Source organism: Diplotaxodon limnothrissa, linkage group LG23 (genome assembly GCF_057381915.1).
Source record: "Diplotaxodon limnothrissa isolate DT_005_m linkage group LG23, D_limnothrissa_male_GT1.1, whole genome shotgun sequence".
In the NCBI taxonomy this organism is placed as follows: Eukaryota; Metazoa; Chordata; class Actinopteri; order Cichliformes; family Cichlidae; genus Diplotaxodon; species Diplotaxodon limnothrissa.
In genome coordinates, this window is record NC_140617.1 from 22,940,420 (window position 1) to 22,966,477 (window position 26,058).

General features: G+C 39.3%; 2 protein-coding genes across 2 annotated transcripts; both read left to right on the forward strand.

Annotated features, from left to right (window-relative positions):
- Positions 1-5,443: 5,443 nt before the first annotated feature.
- On the forward strand, positions 5,444-6,184 carry LOC146608086 (macrophage mannose receptor 1-like). The gene has a single exon (XM_085347190.1). It carries the CDS (start codon positions 5,444-5,446, stop codon positions 6,182-6,184), a length of 741 nt encoding a protein of 246 aa, XP_085203316.1.
- A 12,430-nt stretch (positions 6,185-18,614) lies between these two features.
- On the forward strand, positions 18,615-19,355 carry LOC146608087 (macrophage mannose receptor 1-like). Its single transcript, XM_085347474.1, has one exon. It carries the CDS (start codon positions 18,615-18,617, stop codon positions 19,353-19,355), a length of 741 nt encoding a protein of 246 aa, XP_085203600.1.
- The last annotated feature ends 6,703 nt before the right edge of the window (positions 19,356-26,058 follow it).

The following is a 26,058-nucleotide window of genomic DNA, read 5'->3' on the forward strand; positions in this document are numbered from 1 at the left end:
GCTAGTTTACTGTGCAAAGTTCATTTGAAATACACTCTGACTACTGTGGTTAGTGCTGTTTGATTATCTCTCTCGTTTGTTTATTTGTATTTTACATCTTGAATCTTGTAATTGTCTAATTTATCTCTTGTGTATCTTGTGTATTTCAGTTGCAATTACTTTAAGCAAACTATGTTGTAATATTTTGTTGTGTAAACAAAATACATTTAGAAACAATGTGGATGTTAATTCAAAATAAATAAAAACTAATAATAAAAGTAGTTCAAAATAATTTCTTGATTTTGTTCATAATTTTTTTTATTTATTCTAGTTTTTCTTGCACACATTTAAAAGAAAAATACAAACATTTATATTCAAACCAAAAGTCTTGTTTCCCTTTTTATAGTGATTGAAGATATATGCAGTATGACAATTCACCCATCAAGAAAAACAGGATCAGAGATGGCATAGGCAGAAACTAATGAAACTTAGCTGAAACCTGAATCCATAGGGAGACAGAGAAAGAGAGACACAGACAAGCCAGCACAAAGCAGGAGAAAACACAAGACTTATATACTCACAGGAGCAAAGGAGACAAGGAAGCAAAATACATTAACATGAGACACAGACCTTCAAAGTAAAACAGGAAGTACACAGACACAGAGTGGAGGGAGAAAGAGGAGATGGAGGAGCACATGACGGGATGAGGAAAACACAGAACACAAGGAGTGGGAACATGGCACCAGAACTAACATCACAACATGAACACAGACACACAGAGGGAGACACAGAGGGCAAATATATGAGGGAAACCTATTAAATATTCAGCGAACTAAACAGAGAATACAGGAAACCTAAACTAGAACACTAAACACTGTAGGATGAACTATAACTAACAAAGTGAACTTTGAACATAAATCCACAACACAAAATCACAAAGACACAAGAAAACTCAAAACACTGGGTCGAGAGAGCCAGGATCCCGAGAAGAACACTGTTTTCACATGGAAAACATCAAAGGACAAAACAAGAGGAGACGAATGTAATAGGAAAGGATCTAAAAACTTTAAGTCATCTGTAACTAAACTGGAGTCACAAAGAATAAAATATTGACCAAAACAGGGATCAGAAATTCTCACAAAACATTAAAAGAAACTAAACATAAACCACTTCTCAAAACACACACAAAAAAACACAAACCCACAAAACTCAAAACAAAGAGTTAAAGACCAAGGGACCAGGACCAGCTTCTACATATACCGCACACAGATATTACAGCATAAGTACATGTTTTAAACATGAACATTGCCCGAATAGTAGGGAAATTTGTGTTTGGTTGATTATTTCTTTATGGTAACATTGTTTCTTGCAGTAAATCTTATACTATCGGAAAGCCTGCTTAGTTCCCCTTAAACCACTTTTGAAAGGAAAATGCATTTGTGGGTTGCACTCATGAACAAACCTGCCAATTCTTCTCTGCCAGTGCCAAACAGCTTATTCTGCTGTTGACTCTTGTTTTGAGCTTCTGGTACTCCAGGCGCTAACAATCAGATACTTGACTGGTGCCTACTTTGCAGCAACTGTGAGCATTGATCCTGCTGCAGTGATCAGTTGGTTTCTTCTCTAATTATGCCATGTTTGACTGATTAGGATAGGACCTATGCCATAGGGTGACTTCAAGCATATGTTCCATAAAAACAAATGCAACATTATTTGTAGTGAGCCCTGGTGCCATCTCCAAATTTGCATCATCCAAAGAGAGATTGTTTATCAGAGATTACCTCTGGAATTGGTGAGCTAGCAGGTGGATTTCCCTGCCTTCATTCCTAAACTCAACTTCACTGAACACTTGTTCAGTCCAGTCTTGCTTCTTTCATTTTCATGTGTATATAACAGATCTACTGTTATCTTATTACAGCAGCTGGCTTCCTTGATCGCCTGCACATGATTATTTTTTTAACTGTTTCATGCTCTTAATTTATATCCAGAGACAGGAGTTATCGTTACTGTACTGAGATACCATTTAGTATTTAGTTATTCATTGTAACCTAATCACTTTGTATGCCCCTACTGACAAGAGCCCCACATAATTTTGTATTATGACCAACATTTGGCAAATCAAATGAAGACTAATGATTTTCCAGAATTTTAATCCTGCAACCCGGATAAAGATAGGAGGACGGCAGTTGTTGTAAATCCATTCAATTTTTTACTTTAACCAGACTCTAGACTTTGTTGAACATTATGTAATATGAAGACAACTTGTAGTATTTAAGAGTAGTAGTGGGGTAAAGGTTATTGAATAGGATTGGAATAAAATGACAAAATTGTGAAGGATTAAAACATTCCAAGAGCTCAACTTACTTAATCTAAACATTTTTAAATCACGTTTCATGAACACAGCCTCGATGTCAGGAGGGATCCTTAGTTTATTGCTTATGAAACACCATACAATCCTGGTTGGTATGGACTGTAGCTAATCCACCAGACCACCAATGTCTTCACCGTCATCACAAAGTAATTCCCACATGGCCGCTTCTGGTGAGGTACGTAACATACTGGGTAAATGATGGTAACATTGGGTCCAGAGAGGCATGATTAAAGTCACCAGAAACAAGGAAGAGGGGGATGGGGATGCTGTGTCTGGATTTTACTAGTCACAGAGTGGAGAACATAACAGACTGTGTCAGGTAGCAGTTCAGTGTCTATGCTTCAGACTTGCTTTGTAAATGTGACGAGCCCACTGTTACAACATCTCTTAGCTATCATGGACAATTTATATTTTTGGATTTATAGTTTGAGGTTTGAGGCAAGCATGAATACGAACGGACACAAATACTATCTGAAAATGTATTGAACACGTTTCTAGATTTGCAATGTAATTCTACCCAAATAAGCAGAAGATAAGATGAAGAAAACAGACTTGTGAAGAATGAAAGTAAGAATGGTGAAGGGAAAATAAAACTGCAATTGAGAAAAAATTGTAAAAAATATCAATTGTATCCCTCTCACACACCATATAAAGACATATTTTTCATATTTTCATATTTCATACCCTTCAATTTCTTCTCTTGACCTCTGCACTTTGTTTGTTTTGTTTGATTTGTACCCAGCTACACCAATTAAAAATGGTGTTTACCTTGTCATGATAAACTTTGGATTTTTGTCAGCTCGTGCATATTTTTTTCAAATTCTTTTTATATCTTGTGGGATTAGGTTCAACCTCATCACAACCTTAGCTGAAGACCTTACACATTTAACTTAGACTTTACCTTAATGTAAATAAATCTGTAATAATTTCACAAGTGCAAAACATCAACCACAAACACAACTATATGCAACTCTGTGAAATAAAGGGCACCAGAAACAAAAACTAAAAGCCATGTGCTGCTCAGTCATGAAATAACAAACTAATGTGCTGCACTGGACTTTAAAAGCATCAAAACTACTTTACTTGAATAACAGTTTTGATGCTTTTAACTACAACTGCAATTAAGTTCCTTCAAGGATGTCAAAATAATGCAAATTGTGTTTAAAGAGTTTCAAATATCATTAAGAAATCCTGCATGAAATGCATCTAAGAATATTTGATGTTTACAAGCTGCAAAGATCACTCTACTGACAAAGATTCAACTTCCAATGCAAAGGACTTCAGATGCAAACAAGGAGTCTTGGAAATGTCTGGAGGAAGAACTATGAAGTTTTTTATGATATGAGGTTTACACAAAACTACACAATAAGGGCAGTACAAGCCATGCCAAAATACAAAAATGAACAAATGCCATGTGGCAGTAAGGTGTGGTATGATCATGGGTAAGCTGCAGAGAGAGGAGGGCTTGAGGGTACAGTGGAAAGTACCAGGAGAGGCTGGCTGATGTGAATGTTATAATTCTGCTTCTCCTATTTATGTAATAGTGTGCTGGGATCAGGGAGAAGCAGTACGGTGAGCAGCTGTTACAATGGGAACAGCTACAAAGTCACAGCATACAGTGAAAAATATTGAAAGATAGTCTGTCTGTGCTGGGACGCTCCAGCAGCCTGTCGTGCTATATGCTAATTCAAGGTATTAACAGGCAGAGTAGCAGTAGGAGAATTAAAGAAAGAATTAGGAATAAAAAGACAAAAAAACCCAACAAAACAAAGTAAAACACATTCTTATCCCTCTCATACAATTTAAGATTTTTTTTTCAGTCATCGTACAATTTCTCTTCTAAACCTTTTCATTTATTTTTCAAGTAGGATGACGTGATAATATGAGAAATGACTTCGACTTCTTCCTGAAAACTAATTTGTTTGTGCGAAGCCAGCACCACTTCAGTTTTGCCTTTTGCAAATTAAAAATTTGTTTACCTTGTTCAAACAACCTTGGTCTTTCTTTCAGCTTATGTAAAGGTTCAAAGTGTTTTAAATCTGGCATCCATCAAGAAAACAAATAAATAACCCCCTGTGAACCTCATATTTGTGATTAGGCCCAATTAATGTTAAATAAACTAAATAAATTGACCTACAATCTTTTTCTTCAACCTTAACATTTAGCTGCCTCACATTCAACTGCCTTATATCTTTCTATCACTAACCGATTTTTTTTTTTTTTTGAAGCTCCAAATGAAACAAAATATGCTACAGGAGGCAGATTTAGGACTCGCTATGCAGTACTCTGAAGACAAGTGGTGAACTCAAATGACAGCTTTATTGCTGAAGCTCATGTAAAAATACAAGCAAAGCTAAGACACAGCCAGAGATGCAAAACTGAGGGATTAAAGAAAAAACAAGGAGCATACAGTGTGAGAAAGCAGGGCAAGGAACAGAAGGAAACTGAGTGTTTAAATGTTTATATGGGGTATTTAGGACGAAAGAACACTGCAAGAAGAAGCCAAACTGAACACAAAATACATGAGATGATGCAAAATAACACAAGAAGTGACAAAACATAACAACTACTCAGAGGGAAACTTAACTGGATACAGCAAACACAGAAGGAGGCTGAGGAAAGCAGGAAGAGAAAAAAACTAAAAACCCAAAGCAGAATACAAATATAAAACAGACAGTAACTGAAGCTCAATGACTAAATAATAACAAAGAAATCCAAAAATTATCCAAAACATAATTTAAAAGAACCACTGGATATTAATACAAAAACTCTGGACTGAAATAAGAGAAACTCAAAGCACTGGCTCAACGACTCAGGAGCCATCATAGGACATTTGAGCTGAAGATTTCGTCCAACTTTTATTGCACTGTTTAGTTTATGGTGATTAATAAATTGATAAATCAGCTACTTGAAGAAGTACATGTGAGCAGTAGGTGCGTGTCTCTGCTGCTGAGAACAAACGAGTTCTCCGAATAAAAGGGCCATCCTGATATGCAAATATTTTTGAATGGCAAAGTTGACAAATCCAGCATATATTTTACAAACGTCTTTGGCTCCTCATTGCTATGAAAGATTCTTCTAAAGAAGACAACAATGGATCAACTCTTCACCTTCATCCTGCTCTTGCTGAATTTGTCTGGAACGCTTACCAAGTACATTTATGTTGACCAGAAAATGGATTGGCTTGAAGCTCAGAGTTACTGTCGGCAGAACTACACAGACCTGGCCCCTGTAAGTACTGAGAAGGATGTCAACAAACTAAAGCAGCTCTCCGGAAATGTCACTCACCATATCTGGATAGGACTGGTGAGAAATTTGCCAGGTAATGAGAACTGGAGATGGTCAGGAGGTGAAGTGGTGTCCAGGAATTTCTGGGCGGAAAATCAACCTAACAACTGTCAGGGTAATGAAGATCGTGGCTGTATGCAGGAAAGCAAGTGGTACGATGCAACCCTATTGTATCAAACAACCTTCTTCTGCTACAGTGCAGAAGTGGTGATGGAGGAAAAGACTTGGGAGGAAGCCTTGGAGTACTGCAGAGAGCGCTACAAGGACCTGGCCAGTGTGGCATCTGAGACCGAGAAGCTGCTGATCCAGAAAGAGCTGAACACACTTAACACCACTGAAATCGTCTGGATTGGCTTGCGTTTCCTGCCTGGGGACTGGCTCTGGGTGGATGGGCAGGAGATGGACTACGAGGCCTGGGGTCAAGGGGGAAAACCAATGTGTCCACAACCCAATATGAAGTGTGGAGCCCTACAGGTGACAGGAGCCAATAAGGGTGCTTGGAAGGCTCGTGACTGTGAGGACAGACTACATTTTGTTTGCTACTAAAGTAGTTTACTTTGCCAACTTCATTTGAATTAGCCTTTATTTACCTACGGTTAGCACAAATCTGTGTTTTATATATTTTATTTAATTGTATTTTCCCTCTTGATGTCTAATCTAGTTTCATTTCGATCGTGTGAGCATGACAAAGTCACCTTTCCATCATATTATAAATACTGTTTCATCATTTCTTTTCCAAAATCCAAAATCAGTTTAGTGTCACAATTTCAATTGATTTGATTGATTGATTTATTTATTTTTGATCACCTGATCTTGGCTGCTGCTGCTCCGAGGTTTACTGCTGTTTGTGGAGTTACACAACTGAAGGTAACAAAATGTAAGCAGATGTTTCATGAGTTGTCCTGTTCCATCCTCTACACTGACAGTACACTCTTTATGCTGTCTTTTTACTAGATAGTATGGAGGTGGAATTCAGTCAATGAATCTAAGCATCATCAGCTTAATATCAAATTCATCTCTGCTATACTTAATGTAACTTACACAGCTACATATTATTAATAACATTTCCAGCAACATTCCAATCTCCAATCTTTAAGCAACAAATATCTTAGATTACAAAAGTCACCTGGTTGTAATTACTAAATTGATTTACTTTTTCTTACTAATCCCGAAAAGTTGATTCTGTTCATCTGGACGTAGCGTTTTCAGTGGGAGAAACGTTTCGTCACTCATCCAAGTGACAGAAAAGGTTTCCTCAACTCTATAAACAGCGGGTTTGCATAATGACTGGAACTAACACCACTGAAGAAAAATGGGCTGTGAGGTCAGTTTCCTTGTCATTAAAATGCAAATTGTCATGACCATTGATCAATATATGATATATGTAAATGTTTAAATACAGAATACCTGTTTAAAGATGTCCCAAACACATTTACTGTGTAAGAGTATTTTTGTCTAATATATTTATAAACTCATTTACAGTTGATTATTTGCATGCCTCAATAGAGAAGCAAAAATGTTTATAATTAATTCATCACCCACAGCCCCCTGTGATCTATCCATCTGTGTGACTGATAGATATGATAGACATGACATACATTTGATGTTTACACAAAAATAAATAAAATATTCAACAAGCTGTAGACTTTTCTTATTATCGGGGTGAACATGGCCAGTGTCCAGCAGCCACGCCTCTGTCAGTGAGCCCCGGGCAGCTGTGGCTACAATGTAGCTTGCCATGACCGGTGTGTGAATGAGTGAGAGAGAAACCTCTGGCAGAACCAGGCTCAGTGAGGGGTGGCCATCTGCCTCAAACCGGTCTTGGGGTTTTTAAAATGATTCACTGGATGTGAAATAAATTGCCTTGTTTGAATTGTTTGTTGTTAGGCAATTTAAAGGCTCACTTTGATGTCAACTAATACACTTACATGGTCCAAATAATTTGAAATAAATATTTACAGGCAATCCTGATGGATTCATTTGTTTTGTCTGTGTGTGACCCCTAAGCTTGACCCACAGAGGAAAAGAAGCTTCTGATGAAAGTTTGACTTTCCAATATAGTGATGGCATACTCTTTGAAGACCTTAATAATGAGCTATTAAACGTATCTGTGGTCTAATGTCAGTATGACATCTGGGTCTTTCCATTTCTCAATGAGAGACTTGTACACCATATTAGTGAGAATTTACCATTTTCAGCAGGGATTTGAATTTTTTTAATTCTAGGCCAGATGGCATCGGCTTTTTCAGAAGAGCAGGACGAGTCAGCATTTTGAATGACATGCTTCACCAAGTTCTCGATACAGATTTCCACAGAAGACCTGTTTTTTTAACCTTTTCAGCCGCACTCAGGGCTGGATTCTGCATAGACTCGATCAAGTGCTTTTAATTATATGGATCTGTTTCCCGGTACTGGGTCCCGGTCATTCAGTAACATTAGTAAATGTTTTTATTTACAAAATGTTTTGCTATGGAGCTCTTGGTAAATGGCCTCATCAATCCTATTTAATTTATTTTTCATCTATATGCAGGTCTTTGATCCTGACGTCAGACAACATGTTGTCAAAGAGTAAGTTGTGGTGTGGAACAGGTGGTTTGTAGTGGGACTTTTCTGCAGCATGTGAGAGCACAGCATGAATAAGTGCTCGCACACTCCTTTTCATCAGCCTCAAAAGAATTGCCACTAACAGCAGATGGTAATTTTTTTCCCCCAGTATTTGAAATATATTAGCTCAAACTCTTGTAAAAGTGTTTTGGAAATATTTTTAGTATCTGGTAGTTGGTCTCCATCATCTTCAGTTGTTCCACACCATGTGAATAACCTTGTTAGTAGGTTTCGCTTCTTTCGGAAGAGGTGATCTTTGAATATAGGAATGACCACTTCTTGTTGCGGCTGAGCTACGGCTAGTGCAATGATCACAAGATTAGGTAGAATATCAGCAGCTTTCTAATGCCTTTAAAAGATGCTACAGTAGTTGGAGTTTGTAAGGGTGCCATTTGTGAGTAGCTAATATCTGCCGAAGGGATGTTCGACTAATGCCACTCTCCAGTGACATGCGGCGAGTGCTACGCTGTGGGCTCTTGCTGAATGAAGCTAGGACAGCCACTGATGTTTCTTCATTAGTAACAGTTTTATTGCGTCCACATTTTGGCAAATCCAACACTGAACCAGTTTCACGAAACTTAGCAAGCAGTTTGCTGACTGTAGCATGGGAGATGGGTGGTCTTGTAGTAGGGGTGGGTTTTGATAATCGATTTATCGATTACAATCGATTCTGGCTTGGATAACGTGATATTGATTCATTAAAATCCTGAATCGATTTTTTAATATAAATTTGTTTTGCCTTAAAAACCAGAATCTCAGGTGAAACCTCAGAAAATTTTGACAACGACCAAACAGCTAAAACAGTAAATGAGAGCAGGTACACGGATTCTGCTCAAAGGAGTAAACACACAGCGTGGACCCGCGGATCAGAATCAGTGAGATGTCGCCTATCTCACCCAAAAGCACGGACACGGTCGGGGCTGAAAGATCCAAACTATGCTTCACGTAAACATCGTCATGAATTCCCTCTGACTTTTGCTGTTTTGCTTCCACCACAATAAAATCACACTTCATGCACAGCTCACTCTCTCTTTCTCAGTGTACTTCAAGAACAGGTTCCCGTCTAAAAATCTGTTTTCTGCATTATTCGCTTGCTTGTTACGCACAAGTGATGTGCGATACCACTGATTTCCTTTCCGATCCGATACCAAGTAATATTCAGGGTGGCATCGACGATACTGATCCAATATGATACTTTGTACAAAAACGTATTTTATTTATTGTATCTCAAATTATAGCGTCATAATGATTACAGGACATCAGATTACTTGTTCTTATCACTTAATAATGCAGAGTTCATCATATAGAAATAAAAAACCTGAAGTCTATTTGAACACCTTGCCTGCCTGCAGCACTAAAGGACTCCATGAGAAACGTCTGTCTCGCCCTAGCAGCACCTGTCCCTCTCCTCCTCTTCAGTTCATCTCAACATACGCGCCTCATATTCTGTGATATGATTTACTCTGAGGTGTTTGACAAGGTTAGTGATGTTGCCACAACCATACATGCCAACCCTGCTGATTTTTCTGGGAGAATCCCGAATTTCAGTGCCCCTCCCGAAAATCTCCCGGAGCCACCATTCTCCCGAATTTTTCCAGATTTTCCACCCGGACAACAAAATTAAAAAACCATATCGCAGAATTCATAGCGCGGCCCAGCCAATTCCAGTTTCCAACAATGGCGGCAGCGACTTAGTTTTAATATTACTCTTATTTCTCTTTCTGGGTCGCAAAATTTTTTTTAACATATTTTCAGGTGAGAATGTAGCTGTGTAAACTTCAAATATCTGAGCCGACCGACACATCGTTTTCAAACCCCCGCGGTCTTTCACCACTCGGGTTAAACATGATATATAAGTCACTTTGATAACTTAAAAATGTTATTGTTTGGCTTTTTCAGTGTTTTATTTGTCCGTGAGTAAATCGGTTTGGCTGAGATTAAAGTTATTAGATTAGATTAAATTCAATTTAACTGTATTAATCCCTCGGGAGGGTTCCTCCGGGGTTTTCACACAGCTGAATAAACGTCAAACAGAAAAAGATTAAACAAAAGAGTTTACGCCAGCGCCCGGTTATATTTTAGATAGCAAGGAGCCGACGGCAGAGTTTCACTCCACTGAGGGAGCTCGTGACGTACTACCCGGCTTTCCGGGTCCTCAGGTGGAAGCAGCCTCTGAATTTGGACACCCCCGCTGTTTCCGGGCCGGCCAATAATAACGGGGACATTTAACCTATTTTATCCGATAAATAAACCCTGTAAAATGTATCCCCCCCCCCCCAACAGCCCTTTTGAATGTCTCCCTAGTATGCCCACAACACCTCACTCTTGGAGCACTTCTTTGCCACATGTATCGCAAACCACGTCTCAGCTTTTTGTGGAGATAAAATACTTTCACACAATTACGCTCAGCCATTGTTGTGAGTGCGCACGCCAAGGCACATATTTCGCACATGACTATGAAAGGCGGAAGAGGAAGTAGTTCCTTTGAATGTAGACAATCCGAATATATATTGTAATGACCTGGCTGGGGTTGTTAGCCAGATGCATTCTGGGTATTGTGTTGTCTGTGTTTTCTATCGTTCTGCTAGTTCCTATGTGTTTGATTCGCATGTTGTGTCAGTGTTATGTTAATGTAAGCCACAGTGAAGTTGATGTGTGTTCTGTGGAGTGGGTTGAATTGGCATGGTTGGCTGACACGCGAATCAAACACATAGGAACTAGCAGAACGATAGAAAACACAGACAACACAATACCCAGAATGCATCTGGCTAACAACCCCAGCCAGGTCATTACAATATGTTATACTTTCTTTCCACTGTGTTCCTGTTAATGATAAAATGGTAAATGGACTAGTTCTTATATAGCGCTTTTCCACTCTTCTGAGCACTCAAAGCGCTTTACACAACTTGTGCATTCACCCATTCACACCAGCACAACTGACATTCACACACATTCATACTCCAATGAATGCATCGGAGAGCAATTTCGGGTTAGTATCTTGCCCAAGGATATTTGGCATGCAGACTAGGGGAAGCCGGGAATCGAACCACCAACCTTCCGATCAGTAGATGACCTGCTCTACCACCTGAGCTACAGCCACCCACTACAAACTACAAATTTGCTCTAAAGTACTAAAATATCGATATTTTAATGTGAGAATCGATTCTAGAACATAAATGATTGGTATTGGAGGAATCGATATTTCAGGATCGATCCGCACATCACAATTACGCACAAGTCTACTGTTGTTTACAGCGCTGTCGGCCGCTGTTTTTTTTCCTTTTACTTCTGAAAAGAAAACCTAATTTCTGCCATTCAATACGCTACTGAACAAATTTAACATTTTTAAAAATTATGCAAAACGCTTAGCCGTGTCTCTAATAAAAGGAAAATCACCTTCATGTTTTTCTGTGTTTTATCTTCAGCTACTTTGACACAAAGGCATCTGGTGTGACGCTTACACCTTTGATAAAGTCTTGCGAGGTTCAGCTTCCTTTTTATAGATACAAAAAGATGTAAATTTACTGATCTGAATTTTAATATTTCTGACTGTCGGAGGCAAAATTTCCCAGATTCAAATCGAATTAAATTGAATCCAATCCAATCCAATCGTGGATCGAATCGATTCAGAACCTTGTGAATTGGAATCGAATCGATTCTAGAAATCAGTGACAATACCCTGCCCTATCTCGTAGGGTGTCTTGCATTGAAATCTGCTGCAATGACCCGGTTACTGCATTCACCAGATATCAACACGATTTCGATCCGCTCCTCACGTGTTAACCTCTTCGACATGCCAATGGCTGTGAACAAAGAGAAACTTGTAAATAACTCATGAAAGAATAAAGTTATGTTGAAAGCAAGCACACCATTGTTTTTCTTGTGACATTACCAATAAGTTTGACGTGTCACATGGCCCTCTTCCTATAGAGATTGAAAATGTGACGTCATTCAGGGGCATAACCGCAAAGGATTCTGGGAATGGGTGGCAAGCGGTACTAGAGCACTGCAGGCTTTCACATGAAAACAGTCACACAGAAATAAAAAAGAAACACAAAAAATTGCAAGAAGCTGTTGTATTATTAACTGCAATAGCCGGTCGCATGACAGCCACGGGAAGCAGACGGGTAAAGAGATCAGTTGTTATCGGATTACGTCGTGGAAGAGAAATTGTTTAAGCCACGTTTCTGAAGTAACAAAGAACCGACGGATGGCCTGGATTGCAGCAATTCGAAGACCAAATATAACGTTTCAGAACACTCCAGCTCACATGCAGTGTTGGGAAGGTTACTTTTAAAATGTATTCCATTACAGAATACAGAATACATGCCCCAAAATGTATTCTGTAACGTATTCCGTTACGTTACTCAATGACAGTAACGTATTCTGAATACTTTGGATTACTTAATATATTATCATGCTTTTTACAACAACGTGAATGTACTATTGCTGTGTGATTTATTACTATTACTGAAGGTCCGCGACTCCGAACTGTAGTAAAGGGACCTCTGACTAATACGGCGGGGTCCCTGTCGGCTCGTGGCCGAAAAATAGCTTTACTTTGTTGTGTGGGTCAACTTTTCTTGCGAGAGACAGAGAGAGGCGTTGAAAGACTGCTCCAACGGAACTTATTGTTTTCGGAGGAAAACACGAACACGGTGTACAGTCGAGTCTTAATAGCTTACTTACAACTGGGCTCGTCAGGCACTCTTCTTGGCTGAAGTGGTTATTATTATATTTACATGCTTCCAGCTCCCGTTTTTCCTTGATGACAACTCGTACCTTTCCACTCCCCTTTTTCTCCCTCCTCGCGCTCACAGACCCATAACGTGTATGGCAGTCCATTCTCCCTGCAACACGGACTACACTGCCCATGATGCTACATTCTTTAGAGCTATGCTTGTAGCATTCTGCCTGTTAGCTTAGCACAACAACAACGAAAAGGCGCTCTCTCACCCAGGAAACACACAGTCGCAGAGAGAGAGAGAGCGTCGCCCTGTAACCATGGCAACCGTAACGCTGCCGCCTGGAACAACAGCTGTCAAACAAAACCCAAACAGTCCTGACCCGCGACGAAATGAAACAGGAAAGTACCGCAGTGTAATCCATTTATTTCAACAAAGTAACTGTATTCTGAATACCACCTTTTTAAACGGTAACTGTAACGGAATACAGTTACTCATATTTTGTATTTTAAATACGTAACGGCGGTACATGTATTCCGTTACTCCCCAACACTGCTCACATGTTAGTCTGCTCCAAACATTTCCACAAAGGTAAGTTTTCTGTTGTAGTTATTACGTAATTTATCGTAACATAATTGCTGATGTAGGTTACAAATAAGTCTTATATTGATTTGAATTGAATTCGTCGCGCTATGCTGCTTTGTTCACTGTGGCTTTGCGGGCTAATGTTTGCCAATTTTTTGATGTGTTTTATAGAAAAACCAGCCTACAAAATGCTGGAATGCGATCCAGACTGGGCGCCCTCTATCAACCTGGGTCATACCAAGTTTAAAGCTGCTACCACAGCGATTGGTTAAGAGAGAGAGAGCGATATCAAAACAGCCACGAAAAGCGAAAAGTCACGCATATATGTTCCCAAGTGTTGTATTGAAACAAGTGATGAATAACTGTTTTTGAATATGTTTTTTTTTTTCATTGTTGATTTGTTTTTCACCAAAGCTGCTAACAAAGCATGATGGAATACAATTTTGCCTCTTTCTTGTAAGATTCTATAATAGAGTGAAACAATAATGGTAAAAATGGTAAATGGCCTGTATTTATATAGCGCTTTACTAGTCCCTAAGGACCCCAAAGCACTTTACATATCCAGTCATCCACCCATTCACACACACATTCACACACATTCACATAATGCCATTTATAAATACAGAAACATTGAATTAATTACAAAACACTCTTTTTTTCTATTAGATCTGAAAATGTTGTGTAATACTACAACCTGAAACAACAAATAGATTGCGTTGGCCTGTACAGGAGATGAAGAAAAAAAATGTAACAACAGCGGTGAAATGGAATAGTCCAAATCAAGTAAACTGGACCTGGGCTTGTTGCAGGGATCTGAAGTTATTAAACATTTTGTGAGTGTAGGGACTCACACTTCACTCAGGATCATATAATAATAAATATGTGCGTGATGAAAGTTGGGCAGCACGCTATCGTCCTTACTCCACTCTGTATGCTCGTATGGGTCTGACCCTTTCACTCCTTTGATTTTTTTCCTCGTACTTTTTTTTTTTTGCCTTTTCGTCAAGTCTGTCTTTGTACGGACCTGCCGTGTTCTCCGTTGTTTTGTACATAACTGTTTTTGGGGCAAATAAAATGAAAGTAGGGATTAAAACCGCAGAATTAATGATTACCGGTGCTGGAAATGCTAGTGTTTGATGCAGTGTCTTGATGTTGTTGCCACATGTACCCACAATGCAATGCGCGAAAGTCACGTGGTCTGTCAATCTCTATTGAAAAAACAAAAGTTGTATCCAAGATGGCCGACTTCTAATTGGCCACCATGGTCACCACCCATCTTGAGGAGTTTGCCCCCTCACATAAACTAATGTGCCACAAACAGGACTTTAATATCACAAACCATTCCCATGTTATTACAGTGTATCCATATACATGGCCCACCTGTAGTATATACACAAGGCTGTATGTAAGCGTGAACAGTGAAAAATGTGGTTGTCGCACAGTGAAATAGTCCTTGGAAACATTGCATAGTTAAAGAATATTGCACAGTTAAGTTTGTATTTTTCACAGTGGTTTATCCCCTGAGTATATTCATTAATGTAACAGCCCTGTTAAAAGAGAGTTTTTCCTCCCTACTGTCGCTAAGTGTCCTCTGATTGTTAGAGTCTTTATTTTGCACTGTAAACCAACTTGAGACAACTATTGTTGTGACTTGGCGCTGTATAAATAAAACTGAACTGAACTCAAGTAAATCGCCACTGAGTAAAAAACATTTCACACGATATTGAGCTTAATCCATCAGAGTGAAGGCGCACATATTGAAGAAGCTTTAGGAGGGGGGTTAGTCTCAGAAGGTTTACAAATGTGCATGATATGATATATCATGACATAATAAAATCTGATCACTTTGACTTACAAAAGTTGGAGGATGCGTCTTGGGAAGTAACTGAATGAAAAGCGAGCTGGGGGATACAAACAGAGAATATTTTTTTTGACAATCATTTCTAAAATATGGTCCATAGAAAAAAACTACACAGCAGTGACACCACAAGCCATGCAAGAATGAAAAAAAGTTATATTATGGTGGGGCGTGGTCTACAATGCCGTGGCATGGGAGATGGATGCACCTGGGCCCTATTTCAGGAAGCCGGTTTAGTGCAAACTCTGAGTAAGTATACCCTGAGTTAACGAAAACTCTGGGTTTTTGGTTTCACAAAGCGAGTTTAGATTCATTCTGAGTGAGTTACTATGACGACACACTCCGTGAAGCTAACCTGCCCCCTAGCAGGTTTACTTCAACTAACCCTGACTTTCTCCGGAAACCTGACTGTAGGAAGTGTCAGACATGGCGTGCCCCTTCCTTGAAGAGCCAGTAGATGTTGAAGCCCAAATTCTCCGCAGAGCTCTCCGCCGGGAGAGAGTGATTAGAGCGCGTTCGGACATTTTATCATTTCCTGATGATTTTCTGTGTGAATGTTACCGTTTTTCAGCACAATCTATAATTTATTTGAATAACATCCTCAGGCCTAATATTGCTCATGTGACACATCGCGGACATCCTCTCAGTTCTGTACATATTATTTGTATTGCACTTCGGTTTTTTGCAAACGGGAGCTTTCTGTATAATATTGGTGACGCTGAGCACGTTTCCAAGGCTACCGTCTGTCGGGCAGTCAGGAATGTTACAGTTGCACTGAAACGTCTCCTCGTCTGTGGTGTTCCCCGGTCATAGACCCACAAGATTTATCAAAGAGGGATTCCACAAAATTGCAGGTATCAGGATGAACGAAACTTAATCCATGATGTGGTGATATTTGAACTACTACTTAAATTTTACATTTATTCTCACGGTTCCCAGGCGTGATTGGCTGTATAGATGGCACTCACATTCCAATCATTGCTCCTTCAGTAAATGAAGGAGACTATGTGAACAGGAAGTCTTTCCACAGCATTAATGTACAGGTACATAGTTCCCTGTAGCATTTCAAACTAACAAATTATTTCATTATAGTAATGGATGCTAATTTGTGTTCTCTGCACTGTGAAGATCATATGTGATGCTGCCAACATTATCACAAATGTGGAAGCCAACTGCTCAGCCTCTGTGAGTGGTGGTGGTGGAGGACCCCCACCTGTTTTTCGGGCCTCCGCTTTTTTTTTCTGTTGGCTATAAAGGGTCACATTTGAGCATACAGAGTAAGCAAATATGTACTTGTAATGTGCTCAGATAATTTCAATAAGTGCTTACAGAGGGGAAATTAATGTAGCCTCTAACTGCAATTGATTTACATCGGACAAACAGACCAAGCACTATGGCTCATAATACAATTACACCTTACCTGTTTGGACTATATTTTTATATTTCATTTTTACTTGCTGCCAGGAACGTTTGGGGCCTGTTGGGTTGCACCTGCGCTCACATCACATCACGAAATAAAATGTATAAAATAAAAAATAAAATAAAATATAATAAAATAACGTGTTAAATGGGTGGAAATCCCTAGATCAATGTTTAAATTAACACTCACGCATTGACTCTGTCGGCTATGTTTTGCCATGCATGCTCCCTTTCTTTTGCAGCTGAGGCTGCGTTACTTTTTTTCCGCGGAATTTGGATGTTATCGGCATATGCTGCCATCAGAATTTCGGCCTCAAGCGCTGTAAAATACATTGACCGCGCCTTCTTTCCCTCCGTCTCCATGGTGACTCGCTTAATCTGTGCTTTACTAATCAGGGCTTTATGTATCCTCGTGCGCGCGCTTAACTTGGGGTTAAAGCAACTCCGCGTTGACTGAACTAATTGTTATCAGCCTTTCTGAAACCGAATATTCCGAGTTGGACAGTTCGGGGTTACTCAACCCTGAGTATCGTTTTTCACTCTGAGTTTTCTAAACCGGCTTCCTGAAATAGGGCCCTGCAATCACGCCTCGCCGGCATAACAAGTCTGCACTGAATCCTGGTTATTGCTGTTGTTGGTACGTGTGGCTGTGAGCTGCAAAGCTGCAGCCAGAGTGTAAACAGCAACTGATACTGACTGTATATGTAAGCGTGTAAAAACTGCAGATAGTAAGATTAACAGCAACAGTTTGTTTTTTGTTTTTTTGGAGAAATTTCTTGTGAACAATATTGTGGCGCAGTGTGACATCAAAAACGACGCACACCTTTCACGTTCGTGACTAAATCTCTGTTTTCCTCGTCCACACGTAAGCGCAAAAACTGAGTCTTCGAAACAAAATATCCACCCTAGCAGGGGTGGACATTCAATTCAAAAGATTTGAGTGATCAAAAATGTGTGGACGAAAGGCCCAAACGCATTGAAAAGTCTGCGTTTTCAAAAGTACCTGTGGACGTAGCCTCAGGATGAAATAATACTGTTGAAAAATGCTGAAAAGCATGAAGTTGTCATGGGGTCTGCTGTGGGTTATTTATATTATGTATAGAAAGGCAGATCTGAAATATGCAGAATACAAGAAAGAATAGAGAAAGGAGAAAAATAGGAAAATACAAGAAAAACCCAACTAATTAAATCCCTCTCAAAAAATATAAGGACCATTTTCAGTCCTCTTTTAATTTATTCTCTTGACCTGTTCATTTGTTTCCCAGAAGGTTGACATGACAATATGGAAAAATACTTTGCCTTGTTCCCGAAAACTGTGATTTGTTTGTGTAATGGGAACCAACAACACGTCAGTTTGTCTTATGCAAAAAAGATGTTTGTCTAGCTTCTCCTATTAACCTTGGATTTCTTTAAGCATATGAATGGTTTCCAAGTATTGTTAACTTTGGGTAAACTGAAAAAAAACCTAAAACAGCTATATTACCAATATGTCCTCCTTGTGACATGTGTGTGTGTAGCTGAAGGTTAAAATAAAAGATACATTCCTATTGAGTCAGTTGATGAAACAGATTAATTTTATACTTTTATTCAGGTTCTTTCAAATTTTTTGCTCAATGAAATTCAGATGATCAATAATCACAAATTTTCAACCTCCACATCTGAAGTGACCGTTTCATTCAACTTGTGTTGTACTACAGCATGGATAAAAGGGCCGCCCTGACATGTAAATATGCTTTGACATGCAAAGCTCACATCTCCAGCAAATATCTTACAAAACCTCTTTGGATCCTCATTTCTCTGCTGAACCCTTTAGAGAAATTCAACAATGGATCAGATCTTCACCTGCATCCTATTCCTGACGGGATTGTTTGGAACTTTTACAAAGTACATTCACGTTAATGACAAAATGAATTGGCTTGAAGCTCAGACTTACTGTCGGCAGCACTACACAGACCTGGCCCCTGTCAGTAACGACAAGGATGCCAACAAACTTCAGCAGCGCTCCAGCAATGTCAGTGACTTTATCTGGATAGGACTCGTGAGAAATAGCTCAAACAGAATGCAATGGCTGTGGTCAGGAGGTGGAGTGGCATCCACGTGTTTCTGGAAACCAGGTGAACCTAATGACTTTAACGGGAATGAAGATGGTGGCTGTGTGTGGAATAAAATGTGGAATGATGAAAATCTACAGCATCGAAAAACCTTCTTCTGTTACGGTGCCATTGTGGTGAAGGAGAAAAAGACTTGGGAGGAAGCTCTGGAGTACTGCAGGGAGCACCATGATGACCTGGCCAGTGTGGCGTCTGAGACTGAGATGCTGCTGATCCAGAAAGAGTTGAGCAAACATAACACCACTGATCACATCTGGACTGGATTGCGCTTTCTGGCTGGGGACTGGCTGTGGGTGGATGGGCAGGAGATGGACTATGAGGCCTGGGGTGAAGAAGGAAAACCATCATGTCCACATGCTAAGATAAAGTGTGGAGCCTTACAGGTGACAGGAGGGAACAAGGCTGTTTGGGACGCTCATGACTGTGAGGAGAGACTACATTTTATTTGCTACTGAGCCTATTTACTGTGCAAAATTCATTTGCATTAATCATACATTTCTGTGATTGATAAAGTTTTGAATCAAAACAATTGTGTTATTTGTCACCTACATCTTCTTCATGTGTATTTCTTTCATTTCTATCTTGTGGGAATGGCAAAGTCAGCTTTCAATTATTTAACAAACATTGTGTTTCTTCATTTCTTGTTTCAGTGAGTAAAAAGTTTTAAAAATAAGAAAAGTTACTGAAAATAATCTCCAGATCCTGTTCATCATTCTAGCTTTTATAGCTTTTCTTGCACACAAAGAAAAACACTCATAATAGACAAGCTGTTAGGTTTTGTATTGTTGATTGTCATTTATGCTTAGAAATATCTACTTATATATGCTTAGAGTTTTATAATTAGTCTTAGATTGGTAGAGGTTTGATCCTTAATAGTCTGCAAACTTTGTGTGCACACCTACATCCTGGGAGCATGGGAAGAAGTCGTACCTTGTCTTATTGTTTTATGGTAGGATAAACATGGCTATATCTGTTAGGCTAAGTGCCTTTTGAATGAACCTATGCATATTCATGTAACCACAATAAAAGGTGCTATGGGGAACCTGGCTGAGAGTCTGACGGAGGTCAAGTGGTGGAACGACACTTGGCTCCAGGCAGGTCTCCCTCATGCATGAGTAACACGAAGAACTTTGCCTACTTGGTGTTCAATGCTTTTGCTGTGTTTTTAAATTGTCTCGTTCCAGCGGTGGGCCTGTGCTAGACAGACCCAACACAAGCAGTCTCGTGTTACATTTTGAGAATGCCCCACTGTGATGGAATGGAATTATTCTGAAAGGTTTAAAAGCACATATGATGTGATCGATAAGTGTAAACTAAACTAACTAATAAATTTGCAAATTTAGTAACAAATGCATGCTCCAATCCATACACAAATACAGGCAATCTGAACAGAAGCAAAACTATTTAGAAATTTGTATATAAAAATCTGACTCAATAATCACAGTTCTATACACAAGTTCATAAATCAAATCATTTTAGCTATGCTTTCCTGTCTGGATAAATCTCTAAAGATACTGTTCACAATCTTTTCACTCACTTAAAAGCCATTAAATGCATAAATCGCCTGATATTCACAGATCACATTTTGAGACTCTTTTCACACTGAATTGTATCATAACTTTGTTTTTGTGAAATGAAAAAAATTATACATCAACTATGCACTATAAAAAACGTCTGAATTTGTCAGGTTTGTTTTATTTGTAACCAACAGCACATTTAAACAACATACAGTGGGGCAAAAAAGTATTTAGTCAGCCACCGATTGTGCAAGTTCCCCACCTAAAATGATGACAGAGGTCAGTAATTTGCACCAGAGGTACACTTCAACTGTGAGAGACAGAATGTGAAAAAAAAAAATCCATGAATCCACATGGTAGGATTTGTAAAGAATTTATTCGTAAATCAGGGTGGAAAATAAGTATTTGGTCAATAACAAAAATACAACTCAATACTTTGTAACATAACCTTTGTTGGCAATAACAGAGGTCAAACGTTTACTATAGGTCTTTACCAGGTTTGCACACACAGTAGCTGGTATTTTGGCCCATTCCTCCATGCAGATCTTCTCGAGAGCAGTGATGTTTTGGGGCTGTCGCCGAGCAACACGGACTTTCAACTCCCGCCACAGATTTTCTATGGGGTTGAGGTCTGGAGACTGGCTAGGCCACTCCAGGACTTTCAAATGCTTCTTACGGAGCCACTCCTTTGTTGCCCGGGCGGTGTGTTTTGGATCATTGTCATGTTGGAAGACCCAGCCTCGTTTCATCTTCAAAGTTCTCACTGATGGAAGGAGGTTTTGGCTCAAAATCTCACGATACATGGCCCCATTCATTCTGTCCTTAACACGGATCAGTCGTCCTGTCCCCTTGGCAGAAAAACAGCCCCATAGCATGATGTTTCCACCCCCATGCTTCACAGTAGGTATGGTGTTCTTGGGATGCAACTCAGTATTCTTCTTCCTCCAAACACGACGAGTTGAGTTTATACCAAAAAGTTCTACTTTGGTTTCATCTGACCACATGACATTCTCCCAATCCTCTGCTGTATCATCCATGTGCTCTCTGGCAAACTTCAGACGGGCCTGGACATGCACTGGCTTCAGCAGCGGAACACGTCTGGCACTGCGGGATTTGATTCCCTGCCGTTGTAGTGTGTTACTGATGGTGACCTTTGTTACTTTGGTCCCAGCTCTCTGCAGGTCATTCACCAGGTCCCCCCGTGTGGTTCTGGGATCTTTGCTCACCGTTCTCATGATCATTTTGACCCCACGGGATGAGATCTTGCGTGGAGCCCCAGATCGAGGGAGATTATCAGTGGTCTTGTATGTCTTCCATTTGCTGATGATTGCTCCCACAGTTGATTTTTTCACACCAAGCTGCTTGCCTATTGTAGATTCACTCTTCCCAGTCTGGTGCAGGTCTACAATACTTTTCCTGGTGTCCTTCGAAAGCTCTTTGGTCTTGGCCATGGCGGAGTTTGGAGTCTGACTGTTTGAGGCTGTGGACAGGTGTCTTTTATACAGATGATGAGTTCAAACAGGTGCCATTCATACAGGTAACGAGTGGGGGACAGAAAAGCTTCTTACAGAAGACGTTACAGGTCTGTGAGAGCCAGAGATTTTCCTTGTTTGAGGTGACCAAATACTTATTTTCCACCCTAATTTACGAATAAATTCTTTACAAATCCTACCATGTGAATTCATGGATTTTTTTTTCACATTCTGTCTCTCACAGTTGAAGTGTACCTCTGGTGCAAATTACTGACCTCTGTCATCATTTTAAGTGGGGGAACTTGCACAATCGGTGGCTGACTAAATACTTTTTTGCCCCACTGTAAGTTGTGCTTTAGAGACGGCACATTTACAGTTCAGGTTTTCAAAAAACAAAAACCCTTAGTTTCAAAAGGCAGAAAAAGCTAAAAAGGAGAAAAAAAGGTGTTTTTATTGAATTGGCTCATTATTGTAGAATCACAGTGATTTCATGGTTATTGAAATGTGTTCAGAATTTGCAAAGTTACGATGCCTCATGTTCTAAATCATGATACACTGCTCTCCCCTACATAAGCTGCCTTTATAGATTTTAAGTATCAGCATATGTATTGGTATTGGCAATACTGGCCTTATATTTACCTGGTATTGGATCGATACCAATATCTGCAGTGTCGCACACCACTAGTGTAAAACTGTGGTATTTTTTTTTCTCAAATAAAAAAAATCTGACAACAGTTCATTACTGCTCTACTAAAAAACACATTAGAATATATTGTTTACATAAGCTGCTGGTGCATGTTGGATGTGCTTCTACCGGAAAAACAGTTGCAGGGCAGTTACAGACTAAAGACTAACTTGTGCCTCCCTGTGGCTCATCCTCTGGCATGAATATATGCTAACTGATCTCTTGCATGTGTTTATATAGTCCAAGTGATGTTGGGTAATTGCAGCTGACACTTCAATGTTACCTCACTGACCGATAAAGACTAATTTTTTTTTATCTTAATTAAAATAAATAACAATCGAAATCGAAATAATCTAGTTCATTTATGTTTATAAAGGTAGATTGATGTAATTCATAATTTCTTTATTGAACAGCTGAGTTGTGGAGTGATGAGGACCCAAATGTAGATGTATGATGAAGACAAACTGTGTGGACCAAGTTGTCCTAAAAAAGAATGTAAAAATAATGTATTGTTGAAAAAAAAAAAAAAACGAAAAGAAAAAGGAAACACTGGTACTTCATGTAGTAGTGGGTGGCTGAACCAGCCAGTTTCTAAACATTACTGTTGATTATCATATGTGCCAGGCCGGAGGGAGGGGACCAAGAGGATCCTGCCTCTGAAATGTAAAGTGCGGTAACCACACACTTAAAGGAGAAAGAGCACCAAGGTGTACCACTTATTAAAAGTTTTAAGTGAGTGAGACTATATATTTGATCCCTTTATGTGTACCCATGACACTTTGTAGATTAGATGTCTATTCATATTAATGTACAGAATTCACCTGCTTGCTGCTACTACTGCACATTCACCCAATGTATATACTACATATATACTACATATATATATATATATATATATATATATATATATATATATATATATATATATATATATAATGTTTTTCCTCTACACCCCCCCCCCCAATTTTTTTGCACATGTTGAGGAGCGTGTCAGTCTACATTTCACTGTGTGTTATACTTGTATAACTATGCATGTGACAAATAAAGAACCTTGACCTTGACCTAGATTACAGAAAATCCAAAATAAATGAAAACTTGTGCACCCATGTTTTTGTCAGTGAAGATTTTCGCTGTACAATCATTCCACCCAGCAAAAGAACATTTTGCATGACACTGCCACGATGACTGGATGCAAAATTCTGTCTACTACGGTAACATCCCCAGGCATACATCGTGTAGTCGAACGATGTCGACTACACTCTACTCTACTGGACCAATATTAAGTCCACTTTTGTTTAATTTATTTTACAATTTTTGCTTAGTTCTTTGTTAACATTTACAAGCATTTAGTAAGTAAGGCTTATTTATAATTGCTCTTCCAGATACAAGGTGTCATGATCCTGGGTCTTTTGACCCAGCGTTTTGTGTTTTCTATTGTTGTGATGTATTTTGGTTCTGGTTTTCTATTTCTTTGGGTTTTGGTTCTGTTCTTCCTCAGTTTAGTGTTTAGTCTTTTCTGCCTCTGTATTCCTGTGTCAAGTCCGCTTTTCTTAGACTGTGTTTTTGTGTGTATGTGTTCCTGTTTTACTTTGAAGGTTCCTGTCTGATGTCAGTGCGTTCTGTTTACGTTTCCCCTGCCTCGTCCCCCTACTGTTTCCCAGCCCCTGATTCCTGGTGTGTGTATTTATAGTGTGTGTTACCTCGTCCTCGTTACTGGTTCATCTGTGTATCTTCCTCCGTCATCGATAATTGTCTCTCCGTGTCTCCCTGCATCTGTTTCTGGTTGATTCTGTTAGTTTTCCCAGTTTAGGTTTGCTTAGTTTCATGCTCAGCCTAGCCATCTCTGTTTGTATCTACATTTGACGAATGAACTCACTTGCATCTGAGCTGCCGCATCTTGGTTCCTTAATAATTCCATACGGCTTGCCTCATGAGCCGTGACACAAGGTCACAAAAGTGTACAACCAAATTTTGAATCATCTTTGATTCTGATCAAAACTAGGATCCAATATAAGCTAGCAAATGTTGGATGAGAGAAGAGAAAGTGAGTGAGTGTGATGGAGCTCTACTGAAAACAGACATTTCGTCAGGCATTTGGCTTCTTTTTACAATATATTTTTTCATTGTTTTATTTTTGCTATTTTTGCTGTGTTCTTTTCTGTGTTATTTGGTAAAATTTATAATCATGAATGCAGACATACAGTCATCTTACAGAACTTACATAACATGAAAACCTTATTTTCTGAAAAAGCAGACATTAAAGCCATGTCCATAACATGCTTTAATGTCTAACAGGTCTCAACAACATGTAAGAGGCTGCAATTGATTAGACTGAAAACCAACAAAAAAAATTGAAACAGGTGAGAAATTGTATAAATGTGCACGTAATAACTCTCATTTTGATGCTTAAAAGTGTTGCCTGCATGATTTAATAGCCCTTAAAATCATGTCCTCATAAAAGACTGGAAATTAACGTTTGTACAAATTTAATGTAATCTTTAAAACCAGAAAAATTTATTCCTGAAATGCCGCATTATGGCAACACTAGAAACACAGCTTGGTTAAGTGTGACAGCATCCATGGGGATTAAACAAGAAATCTCAGCTCCATCACACACTCACCATCACATTTGCAGTGTTCTCTTCTCCCTGTCTGCCACCACTACGTCTTTTTTGTTGGCCAGAAGATGCTTGTCTGTCTGGAACTTGAAGTCCCACAGGACTTTAACTCTTTTCTCAACCTGTTGTCCTAATCCATATGTGGCATAGATATTCCTGCACATTCTTGAAGCCATTTGGGTTGTGCTTCTTAGTGTGTGCTATGCCAGCTTGCTTACATCCTACTACTGTGTGCTACATATTCTCCAGAGCACCTTTGCAGAGTCTGCAACTTAGATCCTGTCATCTATGGTAGACTCCTGGCTATTTGGATCCGGTGCTTAAAGTCTGATCAGTCACTGTTCTCAGTCAGCTACAGTAAAAAATAATGGATCTGGAAAAACCTAAAGCTGCTACATTTGAAAGCTATGATTAACTTCCTTCACAGTTGTCAAATGATTCCATCTATGACTGGGGAATCTTTAATAATGTTAATGGACAAAAAGTATATGTAGATAAAAATATATGGTGTTCATAACTGACCTGATCCACTTTACTGATGAGGCTTCGGTCCCAATACTCGCACAAGATGAGTCTCAGTCAAACCTGGAGGAGAGTGAGCTAAAGAACACAAACAAAGGGATTTAAAGGATCTTCAGTCATATGAGTTCTATGCAAAACTACACAATAATGATAGTACAACACATGCAAGAAGGCAAATCTGCATCAAAATACATACACTGACACACACACACACACACACACACACACACACACACACACACACACACACACACACACACACACACACACACAGCAAGAGTGAGTAAAAATGAGCTTGCTGTGATGTTCTAATGCAGGTATGGGCATCAGAGCTAGTTAAAGAG